Genomic DNA, 22,512 nt, shown 5'->3' with positions numbered 1-22,512 from the left:
AGCGGTGCAGAGAGAAGGAAATGGACTTGAAAACATATGTAAACAGCAAAAAATAGGAAAAGTATTCTGCCATTCAAATGAGCATCTTTTGGTAAAACTGCTATATTATTGTAATGTTACATTGTACAAAATTTTCGAGTGAGACAAAGTTTGAATGTTTAACTTTGGTTGTAAGACATGCAATGAAGGAGAAAACATCTTGTATTTTAAAGATTTTATTCTTTCAGAGAATTCAAAGAAGATATACAGAAGAAATCTGACAACACATGTGGATTTATAATTCTAAAAACTTTCACAACAGGAAGCTTATACCCATTTCAATGATATGTACATATTCGTTCATGTATGAAGATATAAATGTACACTTATGAAATAGTCTAAAGATGCAACTTAAAAAGGGAAATATTTATCAAATATACAGAAATATATGGTATGCTTTTAGGAAAAGTAGTAAAACCATGCACATAGATGATATGTAAACATACTTTTTAAGAAAGTTTTATAAGTATTGCTTAAATCTGTATGTATTTTCCATTTATGAAATCACAATTTCCCAAGGAGTTCAAATCACATACCATGAGTTACATAGTCTATAATGCATGCACACTTTACTACTGATCCATTCTACAGTTGGGAAAATTAAGGCAGGGAACCTCACCGAATATTTTTAAGCTGTGACTAAACTTTAGAACATTGTCCTAAATAAACTTCAGATCCTAAATAAAATAATATATACACATTTTTTAAAATGATGTAAGCAAATTGTCATTAGAATACACACACAATTTAAAAACTTGATCCACACCTTAATATCATAGATTACATAGACGCAATGTCATAATTACATAATTTCAGGATCCTTTAACACAAGGATGCACTGTTAAATCATTAACACATCCTTGAATAGGAATTTTGACTTCATTAAAGTTGTTCTTAACATAGAGATTTTCTCTAGTTTTTCAATAATGTTTCTATTTCAGAATAAGAAAAAAAAAGTTTTATAGGGACCAGATAATATGAACCAATATTTACTTTTGCTTCCATTATTACGCAGTATTTCCCCAAACGTTATATTAGAATTACAATAAATGGATTGCCAATATTACCCTGAGCCACTGACAATCCAGCTCTAGGAGGTCTTTCACTGTGAAGTGTAAACTTTGAGAAGTGAAGATTCCAGCGAGGAGTCTGACATGGCAGGGACAGCAACATGCAGTGACTCTGCCTAACAGAGAAGCACCCAGCTGCTCTGTCGTGTCACGGAAGATGCCAGACGAAACAGCAAGACGAGCAAGTCCGTGCAGCCAGGGCGTGCCGACATCAGCTACGAAAGTCACGTGTGTGCAGCGTGTGTTCCCTGTGGAGGGCCTGGTCTTCCAGCACTCGGTCCGCTTTCCCTGAGCCAGATGCAATCTTAACCCCATCAGCAGCACAGACAGTGCAGCTTCTGGGGCAACTGTGCAGAAGACGGAGTGTAAACATCTGAGCCTAAGTGTTCTTTACGTGTCGTTTCATGGTTTTCCACCTTTGCTTTTCAGTCGTGCAGAAGCCCAAAACTTCCTTCTTGCAGGAGGGTCAAAATTGATGCTTTTGTCTTGATTAACAACAAAAAAAAAAAATCTGAAATATAAAGTCTACTCCAATTATACATCAGAGCAGTATAATTAAACAAAAGGGATGATTAGCAAAAATAAATGCTAAAACCAGTAAGTGCCCTGGGCTCGTCTGTTTTACCAGAGGAACCGTGCGTGGTGTCCAAGCTGAAGATGGGGAGTTTCACAATGAAGCTAGAATTCCTCCATGGTCCTACTTGATTCAGCTCTGCCTGTTGCCATGTTCAGAATGTGACAAATTGCCTAATGGTTCCAGACACCTGGGCATCCCAGGTGGCACCAGTGCTTAAGAAAAGAAACCTGTCTGCCAGTGCAGGAGATTCGATCCCGGGTGGGGAAGATCCCCTGGAGTAGGAAATGGCAACTCGTTTCAGTATTCTTGCCTAGAGAAATCCCACAGACAGAAGAGCCTGGTGGGCCACAGTCCATGGGGTTGCAAAGCCAGACATGACCGAGCGCTTGTCAGCAGCAGTATCAGACCCTTAGGGAGGAATTCGCTGGGCCTCATTCAGAGAGTTCATCTGAAATTGCACGTTTCCCAAATAATCCACCTATCAGCAAGTGAAGTGAAGTGAAGTGAAGTCACTCAGTCGTGCCCAACTCTTTGCGACCCCATGGACCGCAGCCCACCAGGCTCCTCCGTCCATGGGATTCTCCAGGCAAGAATACTGGAGTGGGTTGCCATTTCCTTCTCCAAGGGATCTTCCCGACCCAGGGATTGAATCGAGGTCTCCCGCATTGCAGGCAGACGCTTTAACCTCTGAGCCACCAGGGAAGCCCAAGTCCCCCCCTCAACTTGCTCTTAACGAACAGCAAATAGCTCGAGGCAGGTTCTAGGTGGCGCTGTTGAAACGGCTGAGTGATTGAGGTTGAGTTTCACCACTGGCATCTCATTCTATCAAGCTGTCGGAGCTGTCGTATTTCCACATAAGCTGATATTGAGATTCCTCAGGTTAACTTTTTATCACTTTAATAGTTAAAAATTCATTTTACTGTGGATTAGGGGAAAATAAGTAGACTAAAAAACACCAATTCATCAAGGAAATTATCGCTTTGGAATAAGGCTGGCAAGAGCTGTGTTGGATTTCTGACCTACAGAAGGATAAAATCATAAACACTATATCATAACACAAGTTTTAGTAACTTGTGAGTAATTCCTTTCAATAATTTTTTATGGCCACAGTAGAAAACCAATACAACCAGCCAACCCTACTCAGAGACCAGCTGTCTAAGGCTGTACCAAGGCGAGTTAAGTGCATGAGAGAGACTCTATGTCCTGCAAAGCCTTAAGAGGTTGCCAACTGGTCCTTTACTGGAAAAGTGTGTCCCCAACCCGATGTGAGCACGTGTGCTAAGTCACTTCAGTCGTGTCCGACTCTCTGACCCTGTGGACTGCAGCCCGCCAGGCTCCTCTGTCTGTGGGATTCTCCAGGCAAGAACACTGGAGTGGGTCTCCATGCCCTCCTCCAGGGGATCTTCCCCACCCAGGGATCGAATTTGTGTCTCTTACATCTCCTGCATTGGCAGGTGGGTTCTTCCCCGTGAGTGCCACCTGGGAAGTCCCATGCCCTGATATTCACATGCAAAAACCATGACCAGCAGCTTGAATTTTGGAGCGCTCATTTGACGCTAGGCTCTGGGTTATGTATTTTGTGCTCATATCAACTTTCTGGATGGATACTATTTTGGTCCTCATGTAACAAATGAAAAAAGTAATTCAGGCAGAAAGGTTAAGTAACTGTTCGGGTCACTGGGTGAACCCACGTCCGGCTGACTGCAAGCGCGGCTCACCACCTGGCCACCCTGCGTCCCTGCTGCCCACCCAGGCTCCTCATCGCTGGCAGAAGGCGACGGGCAGCTGCCGGCCGGGGACCAAGTTGCCCAAATGCAGCGTCTCCACAGGCTCGAGGTCTGTGGCCACGACGTCGTATTTGCGGACAATCTGAAACACAGGAGCACAGGAAAGTGGAGTTAGCCCCTCTGCTCCTGCCTCGAGGAAAGCCCAGTGCGCAGCCGCGGAAACGCCGCCAGGGTCTTACCCAGCAGAGCGCCAGGTGGAGCTGGAGTTCAGCTAACCGGCGACCAACGCACATTCTTTTCCCAACGCCGAATGGAAGATGGGCAAAAGGGCTGATCTTTTTCTTGTCCTGAAGCCACCGTTCAGGCCTAAACTGACTTGACTCCTCAAAGTTTTCTTCACTGGATCCCAACACATGGGTATTTAGAACCAGTACAGTCTACAATCACACAGAAACATAAAGCACTTAAACATCTCAATAGCAAGATTTACAAAAGCCATCACCTTACAAATGTGAAAGTAACCCCCAAATGTATAACAACAATGAATGCCAGCATGCAGTGAGTGCTGGAAAAGTGCTGGGTGGTAGAAATACTTCAAGAACCTTAAAACTTTGCATCTCATTTTCACAACCCCAGGTGGTGAGTTCTATTATTATTCCCATTTTACAGATGAGAAAGCTGAGGCTCACGGAGGTTATGTAACCCACTCAAGGCTCTACTTGCATCCAGGTCTCTCTGTCTCCATAACCCCTATTCCTAATACTAGACTACAGGACACATCAACTGTATACTGCAATCTCCATTTTTCTAAAATGAATGCTCTCCCAGTACAAACGTTTCAGGAGGTCTGCAGGGCATTTGAAGAGGGTGTCTCTCAAAGCTCTGTAGGGTATAGATTATATACATTTTACTTACTCCTTTGGGTAAAGCATATTCCCCCAGAACCATTGCCTTGTCGAGAGTCCGAGTTGTAAATGGGACAGTTGGGTTAAGCCTGAAAACACAAAATCAGAGATGTCAAGGTGGGCACAGACCAAGTCTTAGCTCAAGGGAATTCGGAGTCTGGCTAAATAAACAATCACTGCCTAAGTTCTCATAAAGGGGACATGACTCCAACTCTTTACAAGCAGTTCTCTTTCTTCCCAGTATTTACACCTCTTGCTTTATTCCTTATTGTGTTGGTTAAACCCCCAGTGTAAGCTCACAGCTGTTGACAGTGATGGTCCCGTTTCACTCTAGACTTCAAATGTGCGCATTTACACGCCTCGCCGGCAAGCTTGCTGTTTGTCCCGGGTTTCTTCCACCTGCCCTTCATAAAGTTAAAGATATTTCCTTCGAATCCTAAGACTTTATGGGTTTCGTTTTCCAGAAAAAGAATCTTGAAAGACCATTTTATACAGAGGCTCAGAAACCAGCCTGTCTCTATGTCTTGTATAATAATACGGTTCCTCGCTGAGCTTTCATCTCGCTCCCTTCATTTGTGCCCCTAATCTTAATTATTGCTTATAGTGTCCATTCAAGTATTATTATTACTGATTTAAAGGGGGCAGACTCTGGGTTTCCAAGATTTAATAGAATTTGCCCAAATGATTTAAGGAATGAGTCATAGGACAGGAGTATGGTCCTGGAGGGTTTTTTATTTTTTTATTTTTTGGTAGCTTGCTAAATGTTTATGAATCAACTAAGGCGGGGATCCCTTATTATGTGTTGGAGAGAACAGCCGTCCGACATTCGTATTAGGCACGTGTTCTTACCTCATAGATTCTTTCAGACAGGCTTTTAAATATGGCATGTTCCTCAGATCCTCTGCCCGTGGCAACTGATTCTCAGGCAACACACTCTGAATTTCCTTAAAAAGCTTTTGTTGCACGTGGGGATTACGGGATAAATTGTAGAGAATCCACATTAAGCTGTTTGCCGTCTGAAAGCCAAATGGACATAAACTTGAGTTTTCTGTAAATAAACTGCCTTGAAGCCTGTATCAGCTGAAGCAAAGGTGGTGCCTATCACCTTGCCATGAAAACACATGAGTGATGCCTTTTCCCACGTTCTTCTTGGCTGTGTCTCAAACAAATACCATGTATGAAAAGTCAGATTCAGCTTATAAAACACATCCGTGAATAATAGCTTATTTCCTGAGGGAATCAGAGAGTTTTTTGAATAGACAGCTGCGTTAGGACATAAACTGTAGCTTGGTATAAAAACGGAACGTAGATGAGGACATGTAAACTGCGAAATGCGAAGTCAGACAGGTGATTGTAATAACATCAACTTTCAGGTTGTTGTAAGTTTATCTTACAGAAAGTGTTACCATTGGGGGGAACTGGAGGAAGGATTAAGGAATCCTCTCTACTGTTGCTTAGAACTGTGTGTGAATCTACAGTTATCTCAAAATAAAATTTGTTAGTTGTTTAAGATAAATAATAATATAAAAATTGAATGGGGAGAGACAGATGGAGATCCTAGGAATGTTACTAATAAAAATGGGGTTTTTAAAAATTTTTCAGTGCAAATGCACAAGAAACTGCATTTCTGGAATTTAAAAGAAAGCTTTTTTTTTTTTTTTTTGCCACACCCTCAAAAGCTACCATAAAATAAAAAGGCATTATCTATACTCAGAGTTTCAGCCTCAAGCAAAGAGCCATGGTAGATGGCAGCCAATACCAAAATAAGAAATTCTAGCATCAAGTTGAGTATTTCAAGGAAGCAGCCACAATTCTGACAAAGACATTCATGGCCTTTTAAGTGGCATCCTTTATTTTCTTTCCAAAGGCAATGAGAAGAGAAAAAATACTGGCAGAAGCAGTGTGTGCAGCTTTCAGCTTCATAACGCTCACCACTGGTAGTCTTACATGTTTGTGTTTGGGCCTATACTTGGCTGCTGCTGCGGCTGCTGCTAAGTTGCTTCAGTTGTGTCCAACTTTGTGCGACCCCACGGACTGCAGCCCACCAGGCTCCTCCATCCATGGGATTTTCCAGGCAAAAGTACTGGAGTGGGTTGCCATCGCTTTCTCCGTATTCTTGGCTAATTTAAGCCAAATATCCCCATAAAAATGGTTACTGTGTCCTCTCTCGGCAGACACAGAGACGCTTTAGCAAAGTGTCACTCACACAAATGAGCAAAGTGCAGGACAACTTGGAGCCGATGGTATTTATTATTTTTGGAAGAAGATGCCTCCAAGAAGCCTTCTTCATGTCAGAGGACTGGCAGCCTCAGCTGCAAATAAACTGTGGATGTCATTATTACAAGAGGCCGATTTTCAAAACAGGAAGAGGGCGTAGCCACCAAATTAGATACACTTTCAGATTTCTCTGATTTTCCAAATGCGACGTTCAGAATAGCCAGGACGGAAAAAGAAACAGATTGACCCATATCAGTGGGTCCCTTACCGCAAGTACCAGACAGAGTTCCCAAAAGGCAGATAACTGTAGCTTTCACCAGAGCCTTGAAGGACAGCCTGGCTTGTGGGGGTAACTGCAGAGGCCGGACGCAGGGCAAGCGGCCTCTGAAACCTCAGGGGCGCAAAGTATCCCGGCCTGACCTCCTCGGAGGACACCCGTCTCCTCGCTGGCCTTCCCACTTCTGCTCTCTCGGTGGGGTCCACTCCCCATCTGCCAGCTAGAGCCCACTCTTGCTGTTTTGCTAAGTCACGTCTGACTCTCTGTGACCCCGTGGACTGTAGCTCTTCTGTCCATGGCACTTCCCAGGCAAGAGTACTGGAGTGTGTTGCCATTTCCTCCTCCAGGGGATCTTCCCGTCCCAGGGATTGAACCTGCATCTTCTGAATGGGCAGGCAAGTTCTTTACCACTGAGCCACCAGGGAAGCCCAGAGACCACTTTACCAAACCTCACTTTGATCAAGTTACTCCCCTGTTTAAAATGCTCCAAGAGCTTTTCATCACAGGAGTAATAATCCAAATATCTTACCAAGTGAAAAGTATTAGTTGTTGTGTCTGACTCTTTGGGACCCCATGGACTGTAGCCCACCAGGCTACTTTGTCCATGGAATTCTCCAGGCAAGAATACTGGAGTGGGTTGCCATTTCCTTCTCCAGGGGATCTTCCCAACCCAGGGATCGAATCTGGGTCTCTCACATTGTAGGCAGATTCTTTACCATCTGAGCTGCCAGGGAAGCCCCACCTCCTAAGGCTCCTGGCTAACAGAGCCCATGGGCTTCTCCCAGACCAACTTGACTCCATGGGCTAGTTCTTCAGGCCACCCTCTTTCTGCCCCAGGCCCTTTGCATGTGCTGTTTCCTCCTCTTGAGTGCTCCTCCACCCGATCTTCCCTTGGCCGTCTCCTTCTCATTATTCCAGTGTCAGCGCCAGTATGACATCCTCAGAGAGGGACCACCTCCCCTGCCTCTCAGTGACTCACCCTGATGTCTTGCTCCGGGGCCTGGGCCACTATCTGAAATGATGCATCTCAATGGTCGTTTACTTGTCTATTGCCGGTTCCCCAAGGCCACTGAAGTTCCGTGAGGGAAACTGGTTCTTCGTGGTCTCTCAAGTACCCGGAACAGTGCCTGACACATAGCAGATACTCAGTAGTTCCTAAATGTTTTCATTTATTGAACAAGTATTTACTGAACACCCACCTTGTGCCAACTTCTAGTCCACATCCTAGGAATACAGCAGGGGACAAAACGAAGTCATCCCTGCTATGTCATCACTGGGAACTCACATCCCAGATGGAAAAAGAAGAATAATGGGGGAAGCTTCACTGTTACCACTCTCAGGAGCCTCTTGGGGTAAGAGATTTAATGGGAAAACGAGCTGAAGTTCCTGTTTTTCAGTCTTCTGGAGCATGGGGAGACATGAGAAAACGAGCTGAAGTTCCCGCTTTTCAGTCTTCTGGAGCATGGGGAGACATGAGAAAACGAGCTGAAGTTCCCGCTTTTCAGCCTTCTGGAGCATGGGGAGACATGAGAAAATGAGCTGAAGTTCCCGCTTTTCAGTCTTCTGGAGCACGGGGAGAAATGAGAAAACGAACTGAAGTTCCCGCTTTTCACAGCCTTCTGGAGCACGGGGAGAAATGAGAACCTTGCTGTCCCTTGATGTAGAAAACCCTACTTTTTTGTTCAGATCAGAAACACCACGGAACATGGAACAGAAGTGACCTGGTATGCACTTTTCTCAGAGACGACAGTTGTGTGAGGGGTGTTGGGCCATCGAGGAATATTAATATTATCACTCCAAAGATACTGCAACTCCCCTGAACACCTGCCAGTATTTGTGTTTGGAGTTTGGCTGTACTGTGTACCTACAAGGAATGTCAACCATAGCGAGGACAGAATTTTGGCTTTTAAAATTGGCTGTCTCAGAGGTCCCTGGTGGTCCAGTGGTTAAGAATTTACCTGCTAGTGCCGGAGACACGGGTTTGACCCCTGGTCTGGGCAGATTCCACATGCCGAGGAGCAACTAGGCCCGTCTTCCACAACCACTGAGTCCCACGCACCGAGAGCCGGTGCTCCCCATCAAGAGACGCCGCCGCAGTGAGAAGCCCCCGCCCACAACCAGAGAAAAGCCGTGCGCAGCAGCAAAGACCCAGCACAGCCAAAAATACACGAGTAAGCGTATTTTTTAAAACTAATCAGTAAATAAAATAAGATTAGCTGCTTCACTGAAATTGAGATCAAGCTTTCCCAAGCTCCCTCTGTTGACAATTTTAAGTGGAAAAAAAATATTGGATTAGCAGAGAGTATTTCAGTATTTTTAGACTAAACAACCACCAGAGTGAGGCACTTTGGTAAGATGCAAAACTAAAATATATCCAATGTTTAAAAACCTAGATTACCTGCCTTGCTACAGTGTAGAATTTTACTGCTTCTGAATTCCTGTAGTACTTTGATATTTGTCATGACACTGATATTCTGCTCTGGATTTTTGTCCCTGCATGCATGCTCAGTTGCTTTCCTCGTGTCTGACTCTTTGTGACCCCATGGACTGTAGCCCGCCAGTCTCCTCTGTCCATGGGCTTCTCCAGGCAAGAATGCTGGAGGGGGTTGCCGTGCCCTCCTCCAGGGGATCTTCCCGACCCAGGGATCTAACCCGAGTCTCTTACATCTCCTGCATTGTCACCAGCATCACTTTCGAAGCCCTTTTTGTCTCTAAAGCACGTGAATTTTTCTATCACATTTACACACACAGGCTGTGCATGGGGTCTCCCACACGTTCAAGTAGACTTCTTATTTCTGCTAAGCTTTTAAAGCTCAGTGCGTCCTTGTGGAATGAGTGAATTGAATGACCATGTACCATTCGTCATGGAAAAGATTTTACAGCCTATTGATTTAGTAAACCCAAACCAGGCCCACCCTTACCGTCTCCACCGCAGCCAGCTGGAGCTCCGTCACGGCCGCGTACAACTCTTTCTTTGAAAGCTGATTGTGGTGATAAATGTCACAAAGGAAATCCATGCTGGGCTGCTCAGAATATTTCTCCAACCGGTTGTCCACACAAGATTTGACTATTGGAGGAGAGGAAAGGGGTGAAGAAATCAGCTGAAAGTCAGGATGAGGAAAAGAACAAAGCAGAACCCAGGATCAAATTCTCCCTGTAACGCCCAAAGGGCCTTTGCAGGCAATCTGACGGTTTGTTAGATAAGCTAATATTGCCTTGTTGCTAAGTCGCCAAGGACTGACCAATGCCTGCATGAGCACAAGAGTTCCCTGGGAATCCTCTTAAAATGCAAACTCTGATTCAGGAGTCCACTGGGGGCCTGCAAGTCTGGTTTCCAGCAGGCTTCCCTGTGTTGCCGATGCTGGGTCTGGGGTCGTGTCTCGAGTAGGGAGCGCTGAGAGTTCAGGAGAGGTCATCATGAGACAGGGGTGGGGTTTGGGTCCGTCTTAGAATCAGAACCTGGACTCCCATCCAGACATGAGGCAGATGCGGTCACTGACACAGACGGGGGGCCCTGGCTCCCAGATCAACAGAGAGGAGAAGCCCCCACCCCCGCTGCCGAACAACAACGCGCACACACAGAGCAGGGCCCACGCCGGCCGACACGAAGGTGAGCGCCTCTGCTGTTCGTACAGCACGTGCTAGGCACACATCTCCTTCCCTCAACCCGTTACGGAAGCCACCATCGTCACAGTCATCACAGTGAGGATGGCAAAAACGGTAGCATCAATGAACGGCACGGCGCTTAGAGCTGGACCCTCCGGAGTCCTTCTGTCTGACTTCAGAGCCTGGCTTTGCCATCGCCTCGTAGACGATCTTGATAAGCATTAACTTCCTTGTGCCTCACTTTCGTCAGGGGTGTCCGATAAGAGGACCTGTCTTATAGGATTTCTGTGAGAATTAAATGAACGTGTGTGTATGTGTTAATGTGTGTATATGTATATATGTATGTGTGTGAATGCATGTGTGCATGTGTGTGTGCATGTGTGTGTGAATGTGTGTATATGTATGTATGAATGTGTGTGAATATGTGTAAATGTGTGTAATGTGTATGTGAATCTGTGTGTATGTATGAATGCATGTGTGCATCTGTGTGTGAATGTGTATGTGGGTGTGTGTATATGTATGTGTGCATGTGTGTGTGCATGTGTGTGGGTGTAAATGTGTGTAATGTGTATGTGAATCTGTGTGTATGTATGAATGCATGTGTGCATGTGTGTGTATGTGTAAATGTGTGTATGTATGTGTGAATGTGTGTCTGTGTGAATGTGTGTGTGTGTGTGATCATACAGTAATTCTTAGCACTGAATATTCGCTCCACACCATACCAGAAGTAGCTCTGATGCACTGAGACACTGGGCTGCGCTGGGTCTCACATTCTTCTTATTAGACTTAAAACGGTGGCACTGAGACACACACTGCTACTGTGAACACTGTTGATGCTGCTGTGACCATCAGCCCGTTTTAAAGACAAGATCTGATAGATGAGTGCCTGATGAACTATGGACGGAGGTTCGTGACACTGTACAGGAGACAGGGATCAAGACCACCCCATGGAAAAGAAATGCAAACAAGCAAAATGGCTGTCTGAGGAAGCCTTACAAATAGCTGTGAAAAGAAGAGAAGTGAAAAGCAAAGGAGAAAAGGAAAGATATAAGCATCTGAATGCAGAGTTCCAAACAATAGCAAGGAGAGATAAGAAAGCCTTCCTCAGCAATCAATGCAAAGAAATAGAGGAAAACAACAGAATGGGAAAGACTAGAGATCTCTTCGAGAAAATTAGAGATACCAAGGGGACATTTCATGCAAAGATGGGCTCGATAAAGGACAGAAATAGTATGGACCTAACAGAAGCAGAAGATACTAAGAAGAGGTGGCAAGAATACACAGAGGAACTGTACAAAAAAGATCTTCATGACCAAGATAATCACGATGGTGTGATCACTGACCTAGAGCCAGACATCCTGGAGTGTGAAGTCAAGTGGGCCTTAGAAAGCATCACTACGAACAAAGCTAGTGGAGGTGATGGCATTCCAGTGGAGCTATTTCAAATCCTGAAAGATGATGCTGTGAAAGTGCTGCACTCAATATGCCAGCAAATTTGGAAAACTCAGCAGTGGCCACAGGACTGGAAAAGGTCAGTTTTCATTCCAATCCCAAAGAAAGGCAATGCCAAAGAATGCTCAAACTACCGCACAATTGCACTCATTTCACATGCTAGTGAAGTAATGCTCAAAATTCTCCAAGCCAGGCTTCAGCAATATGTGAACCGTGAACTTCCAGATGTTCAAGCTGGTTTTAGAAAAGGCAGAGGAACCAGAGATCAAATTTCCAACATCTGCTGGATCATGGAAAAAGCAAGAGAGTTCCAGAAAAACATCTATTTCTGCTTTATTGACTATGTCAAAGCCTTTGAGTGTGTGGATCACAATAAACTGTGGAAAATTCTTCAAGAGATAGGAATACCAGACCACCTGACCTGCCTCTTGAGAAACCTATATGCAGGCCAGGAAGCAACAGTTAGAACTGGACATGGCACAACAGACTGGTTCCAAATAGGAAAAGGAGTTCGTCAAGGCTGTATATTGTCACCCTGTTTATTTAACTTGTATGCAGAGTACATCATGAGAAACGCTGGACTGGAAGAAACACAAGCTGGAATCAAGATTGCTGGGAGAAATATCAATAACCTCAGATATGCAGATGACACCACCCTTATGGCAGAAAGTGAAGAGGAACTAAAAAGCCTCTTGATGAAAGTGAAAGAGGGTGAAAAAGTTGGCTTAAAGCTCAACATTCAGAAAATGAAGATCATGGCATCTGGTCCCATCACTTCATGGCAAATAGATGGGGAAACAGTGGAAACAGTGACAGACTTTATTTTTTTGGGCTCCAAAATCACTGCAGATGGTGATTGCAGCCATGAAATTAAAAGATGCTTACTCCTTGGAAGGAAAGTTATGACCAACCTAGATAGCATATTCAAAAGCAGAGATATTATTTTGCCAACAAAGGTCCGCCTAGTCAAGGCTATGGTTTTTCCAGTGGTCATGTATGGATGTGAGAGTTGGACTGTGAAGAAAGCTGAGTGCCAAAGAATTGAAGGTTTTGAACTGTGGTGTTGGAGAAGACTCTTGAGAGTCCCTTGGCCTGCAAGGAGAACCAACCAGTCCATCCTAAAGGAGACCAGTCCTGGATGTTCATTGGAAGGACTGATGCTGAAGCTGAAACTCCAGTACTTTGGCCACCTCATGAGAAGAGTTGACTCATTGGCAAAGACCCTGATGCTGGGAGGGATTGAGGGCAGGAGGAGAAGGGGACGACAGAGGATGAGATGGCTGGGTGGCATCACCGACTCGATGCACATGAGTTTGGGTGAACTCCGGGAGTTGGTGATGGACAGGGAGGCCTGGCGTGCTGCGATTCATGGGGTCGCAAAGGGTCGGACACGACTGAGCTGAACTGAAAGACAAGATAAGTGAAGGTGAAAAGCAGTCTGGACTTCCCTGGTGGCCCAGTGGCTAAGACTCCACGCTGCCAATGCAGGGGGCTTGGGTTCCATCCCTGATCAGGGAACTAGATTCCACATGTCACAGCTAAGACCCAGTGCATCCAACTAAATAAATAAAAATCAATAAATATTAAAAAAAATTTTTTTTAAAGAAAAAAAGTGTATTTGGTGAAGCCACTATGCCCGATGACAGAGCTGGAACTTGAGCTCAGGAATCTTTGACTCTGAAACTCTTGCTTTTAATCACTCCTATTTCTCAAAAAAGACTACAGGAAACTACCTCCTGCCTTTCTCTTAGAATGTATCTGCACCAGGGCAATCCCCAGACTCAAGCACTTGCAAAGTCTGAAAGAATCACGAGGAGCGGCTCCAGCCATGGGCGGGGCGCTGAGCCCAGGACAGCCACCCAGACCTCCACAGCATCTCCGGAGCCAGGACTGCTGGGCCCCTGCGGCCGCCTTACCTGATCTGAAGATAGTGTCCCATGCCTGTGTGTGCGCCTGCCACACCCTGGTGTTGAGGCTCCTGTGCAGCTCAACCGGGGTGACCATCATCTTTCCAAACATGCTCATCATCTGTGGGGAACACAAATGCCTTTCAGCCCCCTGCTCTTAATCTCACAGACAACCTGCAGTCCACGAGAGAGGCGTCCTCAGCAGCCACATCCTCTGCTGCCCAGAGGCTGGACTCCCAGGGATGCCCCGGGCTCTCAGCACCAGTCCCCACCTGCTGAAGACACATGAAAATCAGCTTTGGGATGCTTTCCCCCTGGATGGGGTTCATAAAAAATCTGATCTTACAGGAATTCCCTGGTGGTCGAGTGGTAGGACTTGGAGCTTACGGTGTGGTGGCCCAGGTTCAGTCCCTGCTCAGGGAACTAAGACCCCACAAACCACACAGGAGTCGAAAAAAATTGATCTTATGACCTAAATGTAAAAAAAGAAAACTATAACCCTCATATCCACTTCCACTTCCAACAGTTTCCAAACTTTAGTCATTCTTGACACTGGTTTCACAGTGTCTGCTGCCTCCATATACAACCTAAACAATCCAGAAAATTTTACCTGAAAATTTTCAGATTCTTTAAGATAGTAGTTAATCAACTGCCCTTTGGTTGAAAATTCTACTTTCACCTTGCCTGCCAGTGATTTAACATGCTTCTTTATTACATGTGCATATATGCACACAGGCTTCCCTGGTGGCTCAGTGGTAAAGAATCCACCTGCCAAGGCAGGAGACATGGGTTCGATCCCTGGGTTGGGAAGATCCACTGGAGTAAGAAATGGCAACCCACTCCAGTATTCTTGCCTGGAAAATCCCATGGACAGAGGATCCTTGTGGGCTACAGTCCATGGGGTCTCAAAAGAGTCAGACACAACTTAGCAACTCAACAACAATGTATGCACATACATTCATGAAAATACATAACACACCTTAAAATGAACACTTAACTACTATAATAAAATATATGTGGGAAACATTGGGATGCACATTTGTTGGCTCCTGTAAACAATTAATAAGGAAACTGCTCTCCCCTAGGGGACACTTACTGTTTTGACGGCCATGATGAAGTTCAAAGCTTCCTCCCCTGCGTTCTTCTGAAGGAGCCCAAATCTCTTCTCATACAGCACAAGGCAGATGCCTGTTTAAAGTAATCAACACTGTTACCCACTCACAGAGACACTGGAGTCTATGATTAGCTGGCTACCAAAGGATCAATCCCGTCTCCCATAAAAATGAGGTGTTTTCGAAGAACAGAAAGGCAGAGAGTCTAAGGCCAAGGGGCTTGATCACTCTCTTCTCTTCCTAGAAATTATCTCCAGCTCCAACAACTTGTCCTCTGCAGAACCTCCTGATCAGAAAAACCACTGTGAAGATGCAACCTTTTTATACCTGAGTGAATCTCTCCTGCAATGTCTTGCTTTTCTCAGTTTACCCTTGACATCACATGCAGCAGACACTGCTAATAACTACCCCATGCTCATTCTTCCCTCCTTCTTCCCTAAGAGAACCCTGGTTTACTTTGCTTGTTGGTGTACACGTCCTCAGGCAGTAAGCCAGCATTGATCTCAGACAACCCTGCTCCCCGACTCCCAGGCTTCCCGAGGCAGCCACAGCAGTCACGTGACCTGGGGCTGGCCACTGGGCCTCCCGGAGGCACTTTTGCTTTCTTGACAGAGGGGGAAGAGTACAGCCAGCTTAGCTCTTCCCTCTTCCCTTCCTGCCTTTGCCCAGAATGCAGAGGTGAGACCAGGAGAGAAGGGAGCCGTTCTGCAACCAGCTCAGAATGAATGAGAAGGAAGACGGAACAGACTTGGGTCCCAGTGACACCACTGAGTGCCAGCTGTGGACTGGCCTCCTCAGGGTTTCTCGTAATGGTGGACGATAATTTGTAAACCACCATGGTCAGGTTTTCCTTGACTTGCAAAGAAATGCATGCGATACGCCTTCATTTGGGTATTTCCAGTGGAGCATTTCCAAAACATATGCTTCTCTGCTCTGTAATCATCCCCTCTCTTGACTTTTCTTTCCCTTAACACCTCCTGTGGATTTCTTATCGGCATAGAGCTTTCTTATGTGCTAAGATGACTGCCCGTGACTTTAAAGCGAGGTTTATCTGATCAGGGGGACAGGTCAAAACCAAAGCCTCTGAATGGGGCGTCCTCTCCAATTACGCGCATCGGCAGCCAAGAGTAAGGCTTCCAGCGACTTGGACCATGGCACCTTCCTGCTGAAAGCACTCTACGATCGCTCCCAGGGACTTTGGGGTCAAAACCACACCTGCATCCCCGGTTTATACAGGTGGCTGTGAGGGCCACTGCCTGCCCCCCATCCTCTGCTTTGCCATCCGCGTCCCTTGCAGGACATGCTTTGGTCACTCGGAACCCCTTTCTTTCTCCTCCTTTCTCCTTCCACCTGGAATATTCTTCCCTCCTTCACTTCCCCTGGGGCATTCCTGCTCATCCCAGGCCTCGGCTGAGACGGTCCCACTTCCGTGCAGCAGCCCTGACCACACTCAGCTGGGGACAGCCTCTGGGACCCTCCGCCAGCCCTGATCCCCTTCAGCCAAGTGCTCCCCGTTCCACTGAAGGCGCCTTGCTTCCCCCACTGCGTCCCCACCAGGAGGCGAGCACATCGAGGGAGGGCTTTACTTTTATCCCCAGTGTGGCCCTTAAAGTCAGTGACCAAGCTCCCTTCTGTTCAGAATGACGCATGGCTCCACATCTGACTCAAAGCAGAAGTTCTTTTCTTAAAAATGTATTTTATTTATTTGGCTCCACCAGATCTTAGTTGCTACGTATGCTCTTTTGCCGAACCCAGGTCCCCTGCATTGGGAGTGCGGGGTCTTAGCCACTGGACCACCAGGAAGGTCCTAAAGTAGAAGTTCTTTGGGGGGCTTTCAGGCTTAATCTCTCTCAGCTCCTCTCCCCATCCCCCATCATCCACTCCAGCCAGCACCCTCAGAAGTTCCTCAGAGACACGGCTCATGCTTCCACCCCAGAGCCTTTGCACTTCCTGACTCCACAGTTGGAACAGTCTCTCCACAGACCCCCTGATGGCGTGCTGCTCATCTCCCCTCAGGCCTCACCTCAAATGTCTCCTTACCAAGCAGGCCTGCCTCACCCAGGAAGCTGTGTTCTTTCTGACTCCCTTATTTCTTGACAGAGTACACACTAAAATACGTGTACTAGTTGGCTGTCACCGCTTTTAAAATCTGAGTTCCACGTGAGCAAGGATGTAGCCTGTTCTGTTCACTGCCGTGTCTGCAGTGCAGCGCCTGGCACTTCAGCAGGCATTGAATGAACGTTTGTTGAACGGCTACATAAATGATCCAGGGGGCATAGTGCCCTGAAGTGCCTGAAAGCATTCAGAGGGCTGCTACGGCCTTGCCTAGTCAGCAACAGGGTATGATCACAGGAGAGTGGCCAACGGACCCACCTTTGTCCTCAAAGTCACTTGCAAAATCAAACAGACAAGATCTGAAGAAGACAACTTACTTTCAAAAGACCATTTGTTCAGCTCCGTGTATAAGTCTTCAATGCGGCCTCTCTCATCACAGAGCTCATCTATTCTACCCATGAAATCAGCCAAGACCTTAAAAGAAAGAAATCACCAAAAACACATTTCAGTCACTGAAGGGAAACAGAAGTTTCAGGTTCAGTAAGCTAGATTTGGGTTTTGTGACCTTGTATATTCACTGCTCATAATGTTATTCATTCTGAATCATCACTAATTATATATTCTCCTTGAGAGCTCACCTCCTGCCCCAACACCCTTGTACTGGGTTATTTCTTGAGCTTTCCCTGAAGCCTTCCTGGAGCTTAAGTTTCAGCGTTTGATCTAAATTTAAGAAAAGGAAAACATTTATTCTAATCAGAATGGAAAATAAACCACGAAGGAGGAACTGGCCAGTGTGTCTGTGGGCACAGCATCTCAAGGGCTCTGGCTGCCCTGAGGCTGGCCACTTCCAGAGGTGGGCACACAAACGTGTCCTTGCTGATTGGCGTTGTATTAAGCACCTTAGGCTTAGAGCCAGGAAATCCGTAAATTCTGGATGAAGTACCATCACTAAACAGCTCTGTCACCTTGGCAGGTCGTGGAAGGTCCCTAAATGCCAGTGTCCACAGTCGGGGTTTTAGATAACTAGTGCTTTGCGTCTAATGAGGCTTGTATGGAGCCAAGCAGTCCAGAGTGTATTATCTTAGCTGATCCTCAAACGGCGTCATGATGTAGAAAGTACTGCCATTACTCCCATTTCCTAGCTAACAGGTGAGAAGACTGAGGCTTAGAAAGTGACCAAGGTGCTCTCCCCTGGACACATAAAGTGGCCATGTTGGGGTCTGGAGTAGGGTAAGCTCTTGGTGCTGCTGAGTCAGTAAGTTTTGTCTGACTCTCGAGACCCCATGGACTATAGCCCGCCAGACTCTTCTGTCCATGGGGCTTTCAGGTAAGAATATGGGAGTGGGTTAGGGGGCTTCCCTGGTGGCTCAGACAGTAACGAATATTGCAGTGGGTTGCTATTTCCTTCTCCAGGTGTCTTCCCAACCCAGGGATTGAATCCACACCTCCTGTATTGGCAGGCGGATTTATCACTGAGCCACCAGGGAAGCCCTGAAATGGGGTGCAAGTGACTAAAAAACCCACAGACGAAACTAATAGGCGTGTTGTGGTAGCCCACGGCACATTAAAAACTACTTTGAATTTGCTCCCATCAAAAAATCCAGAGAGTTCATGTGAACATATTAATTTTCACTAGTCATCAAAGGGGCTTCCCTGGTAGCTCAGCCAGTAAAGAATCTGCCTCCAATGCAGGAGACCCTGGTTCAATTCCTGGATCAGGAAGATCCACTGGAGAAGGGATAGGCTACCCATTCCAGTATTCTTGGGCTTCCCTGGTGGCTCAGGCGTAAAGAATCCACCTGCAATGCAGGAGATCTGGGTTCGATCCCTGAGTTGGGAAGATCCCCTGGAGAAGGGAAAGACTACCCACTCCAGTAGCCTGGCCTGGAGAATTCCATGGACTGTACAGTCTACACGATCGCAAAGAGTAGGACACGACTGAGAAACTTTCACTTCACTTCACTTGAGTCCTCAAAGAATAATAATAATGAACAACTCTGGTGACACTCGGTCTACATTTCCATGTGGCAGGGATTTGCCGGAGCTGGAGCAGCTGTCTCCTCTAGGAAGGACGTGTACTATTCCATTTGCTAACAGCCCTACTGGGCCTGCCTTACACATTTATATTAACCACGTGGTTCCTGGAAGCTTTTAAATTTGTAACCTTTCACCTAAATGATCCTGTGTGGGTTCAGTTCAAAATAAATACCCAGAGTGGACAGGAGTAAAAAGAGTTCTCTATCTGCTTAAATCCTTTCCCCTTTGGCTTCCTGTTGGCTAAAGGATAACGCCTAAATACCTTAGCATGGCATTAAAAATACCTTAAAAATATTGTTAAGACCTGCCCTCTGCCCAGCATCACTTCAGAGAAAGCTTCATTTCAGCTGCCCTAAATGTACTATTCTCTGAACATGCCATCTCATGCCTCCATATTGTCAGCAGGCTATTCTCTCTGCCTGAATGCCCTTCTCCACCTTCTCTGGCTTGCAGACTCTTACTCATCCTGCAAAACCCAGCTCAAATGTCACTACCTAGGAATTTTATAGCATCATCTCATTTAATCCACACAGAAACCTATGGGGGTTTCCCAGGTGGTGCTAGCAGTAAATGCAAGAGACTGCCAATGCAGGAAACCTAAGAGACACAGATTTAATCCCTGGATCAGGAAGATCCCCTGGATGAGGCTACAACAATGCACTCCAGTCCTCCTGCCAGAAAATCCCATGCATGGACAGAGGCGCCTGGCAGGCCACAGGCCACAGGTCGTACAGAGTTGGACACGACTAAAGTGATTTAGCATGCATGCCCAGAAATCTATGGAGTGGAAATTGTGAACTCCTAGTTTATAGACTGGGAAACTGAGGAAGTTAAATGGTACAGTCAGGTTGCATAGCTGGGGTGGGGGTGCAGGACTGACTTTCAAATCTAAGACTGTGGAATGTCGAAGTCAATGCTCCTAACTGCTGTGCCACCAAGACACTACTTTAAAAGACAGGTGAGAAGAATTAAAGTTCTGGAGGTGGAGGAAGTGACGAGGAATGAGGAGGAAAGAAGAGTCCTGATACATCCAGATTGCCTGCTTTTTCCTTTGCGCTGTGTGGCTGTGGCTTGAACCTCCACTAACGTTCCCCCATCCCCAGGAAAACCAGGAAAGGGAGCCCCAGTCTGCAAACCTCGTTGATTTTGTCGTCCAGCTTCATAATTTCCACCGGTTTCATTAGTTTCTTTTGAAAGGCACTCCTGACCCTCTGCCAGTCTTCCCCTTCCCTGGGAGAGAAGCAGAATTATATTTAGAGCAAATTGAAAGGAAAAGAATGAAGAAGCGGACATCCCTCCAGCTCTGTAAGTGCATTAACTATATAATCAAATGAACACAGAATCGTGCCAAGCAATAGCCAGAGAATATTAGCATTGGAATATTGGGGGCTGGTCTGACAATACAATGAATAAGCTCCTTTCCTCTGAGCCAAAGATCACGCCAGAAAGATGAAGCCAGGGCTTCTGGGGTGCCCTTGCTGGGGTTGAACTGGAAGGCCAGTGGCTTCAATTCCCAGCAGTAAGAGCGGGCACATGAACTCACCACACCAGCAACGCAGAACTGTGTGAGGGAAAATTCTGTCATCTTTCAATCCATTGAATTGGGTTGAAAGCCACACGCACCGAACGCCTCAAATTTACAAACTAACTTCTGGCCTTTGAGCTAGAGGGTCACGGAATTTCAAGGGATACTTTGTATAACCTGATTGCCTGGCAGGCTGACTTGACAGTCTCCTCCTGCCCAGGGTCCGAACATCACAATCTTCATACCTTTCTGGCGTTTCTTTGCGGGAAAGGGCTGGCGCAGCCCACTTGTCAGAAAGAACACAAGAGTCCTGTGCATAGCACGGCTGTCCTTCAACCCATTCCAGTCCACGCCAGAGCCCGCGACAGCAGCAGGTAGGGGCTTCCGTGTTCTCGCTGCACCAGGCGGGTCCAGCCCCAGGGAACCCTAACTCCCGTGCCTTCCCAGCTTCCAGCCGCCAGCCCCCATCCTGCGTCTCGGACTCACAGGATCAGCAGCCCGTAGCCCTCCTCGCGATAGTCGCGATAGGCCTTCCAAGGTTTGATCTCCAGCCTCTGGGGGTGCGCGCTCTCGGTGCGATACAGCGCTTCCAGCAGGCACGGCGAGCCCAGGTGCACCGAGTCGAAGGAACCCAACTTCATGCGGAAAATCTTGCCGTACTTCTTGTGGTACTCGACCTGCAGGGGCCGGGCGGGGCGCGAAGTCAGCGCGCATCCCGAGCAGGCCCTGGAGCGCTTGGCCCTCCTCGCACCTCCCTCCTCTCTGGGACCGCGGACCGCTGCAGCCGGGACAGCCGCGCGCACCGCACCGCACGCTCCACGCCGCGCGCCTCGGCGAGGGTTTGGAGAGCGAGGCGGGGAGAAGAGAGGGCACTGGGGCGCGACGGGGCACTTACCAGCGTGTCGTGCTGTTTCTTGAGGCCTCCTTTCCAGAGGATCTCCAGCAGGCTGCCCAGCAGTGGCCACTTGGTGGGACCGGGCAGGGTGGCCGCGTCCTGCGCTTCGCCCGGTTCCATCACGGGGCAGAGGGGCACCTCCCTCGGCCGACGGGGCGAGCACGCCGTCGATGTCACGGGTCTGGGTGGCTGCCCCAGGCTGCGAAGCTGCTGCAGGAAGGCGGCAAGGGAGCGGCTCTTGCTAATGGGTGAGCTCATGGCAGCGGGGGGCACTGGGCTCCTGGGAAGGTGGGCACTGGGCAGGGCGAGCTTGTTAAAGAGGCGCCGGCGAGCTTCGGGGTCTTGATACACGGAGAAAAAGCGGCAAGGCGGAGCAGCAGGTGCGGCGGGAAGGGCGGAAGGGGGACAGAGAGCCGTCAGGACCTGGGCGACGATGCTGCACGCGGCACCGCGCTGCAGTCTCAGGGAGCGGATGCCCGCCGAGCGCCGGCCGCCGGGGCTGGAGGAGCGCAGTGGGGAGCTGGCTGTCTCTTGCAAGGAGGAAGATGGACGTGAGTTCGCCTGTTGGTGTTAAGTCTTACTTCCAGCTGTGGAGCCGAAGTGGAGGTGTCCAGGAGGGTAGAAGAGATGCTGCTGGCGCTGCGCTTTCCCCCTGTCCCGCTCCATGCCCGGGGACCATGTATTTATGGAGACCGGCCGCCCCGGGTGGCCAATGAGCGCGCTCGGTGGGGCGGACCGGGTTGCGGCTGGCCTGGCCGGGAGCGGCGCGGGGCCCGGGGCGGGGTGGCTGGGGGTGGGAAGAGGATGCAGTCAGCGAGGTGAGCGAGGGCGCCCGGGCCTCGGGTGACCGGTGCGCGGCTCTCCGGGCGGGAACGCCGCAGACTCCACCCCGGAGATAACCCCCGGGGAAGGCTGGCTCGCCGGAGTTCATCGGGGCTGCGCCTTGCGCGCCTCCCCGCCCTCGCCCGGCGGCTGCCGCCCGGCTCTTGCACAACCGCGCGGCCGGGCGGCCGAGGTCTCCGAGTGCGACCGGGGCGGCTGCGGGCGCCTGCCGGGGGCCCCCGAGCCCTCGCGCCCCCTTCAAACCAGTTTTTGCCAGCTCGGATGGACC

At 48.0% G+C, this 22,512-nt stretch overlaps 1 protein-coding gene across 1 annotated transcript; it reads right to left on the bottom strand.

Annotated features, from left to right (window-relative positions):
- Positions 1 to 3,216: 3,216 nt before the first annotated feature.
- LOC113902881 (1,25-dihydroxyvitamin D(3) 24-hydroxylase, mitochondrial) lies at positions 3,217 to 22,161 on the bottom strand. The gene is made up of 11 exons (XM_027558221.1): positions 21,402 to 22,161; positions 20,993 to 21,183; positions 20,118 to 20,211; positions 17,322 to 17,418; positions 14,874 to 14,965; positions 13,787 to 13,898; positions 9,734 to 9,879; positions 5,168 to 5,334; positions 4,329 to 4,407; positions 3,653 to 3,850; positions 3,217 to 3,555 (listed from the first exon to the last, which is right to left on the bottom strand). The coding sequence occupies exons 1-11, from the start codon at positions 21,657 to 21,659 to the stop codon at positions 3,445 to 3,447; spliced, it is 1,545 nt and encodes a 514-aa protein (XP_027414022.1). The 5' UTR covers positions 21,660 to 22,161; the 3' UTR covers positions 3,217 to 3,444.
- Positions 22,162 to 22,512: the final 351 nt, after the last annotated feature.

This window comes from Bos indicus x Bos taurus, chromosome 13, assembly GCF_003369695.1.
Source record: "Bos indicus x Bos taurus breed Angus x Brahman F1 hybrid chromosome 13, Bos_hybrid_MaternalHap_v2.0, whole genome shotgun sequence".
Classification (NCBI taxonomy): domain Eukaryota; kingdom Metazoa; phylum Chordata; class Mammalia; order Artiodactyla; family Bovidae; genus Bos; species Bos indicus x Bos taurus.
This window is presented reverse-complemented; position numbering and strand designations above follow the sequence as displayed.

What these genes read in the sequence shown, in the direction of transcription:
- LOC113902881 (XM_027558221.1), bottom strand. Translation starts at nt 21,659, where the DNA reads ATGAGCTCACCCATTAGCAAGAGCCGCTCCCTTGCCGCCTTCCTGCAG. An exon ending in AGAAACAGCACGACACGCTG is followed by an intron (nt 21,184 to 21,401) that starts GTAAGTGCCCCG and finishes CGGCCCCTGCAG; the next exon opens with GTCGAGTACCACAAGAAGTA. An exon ending in TCATCATGGCCGTCAAAACA is followed by an intron (nt 13,899 to 14,873) that starts GTAAGTGTCCCC and finishes TGTTCCCCACAG; the next exon opens with ATGATGAGCATGTTTGGAAA.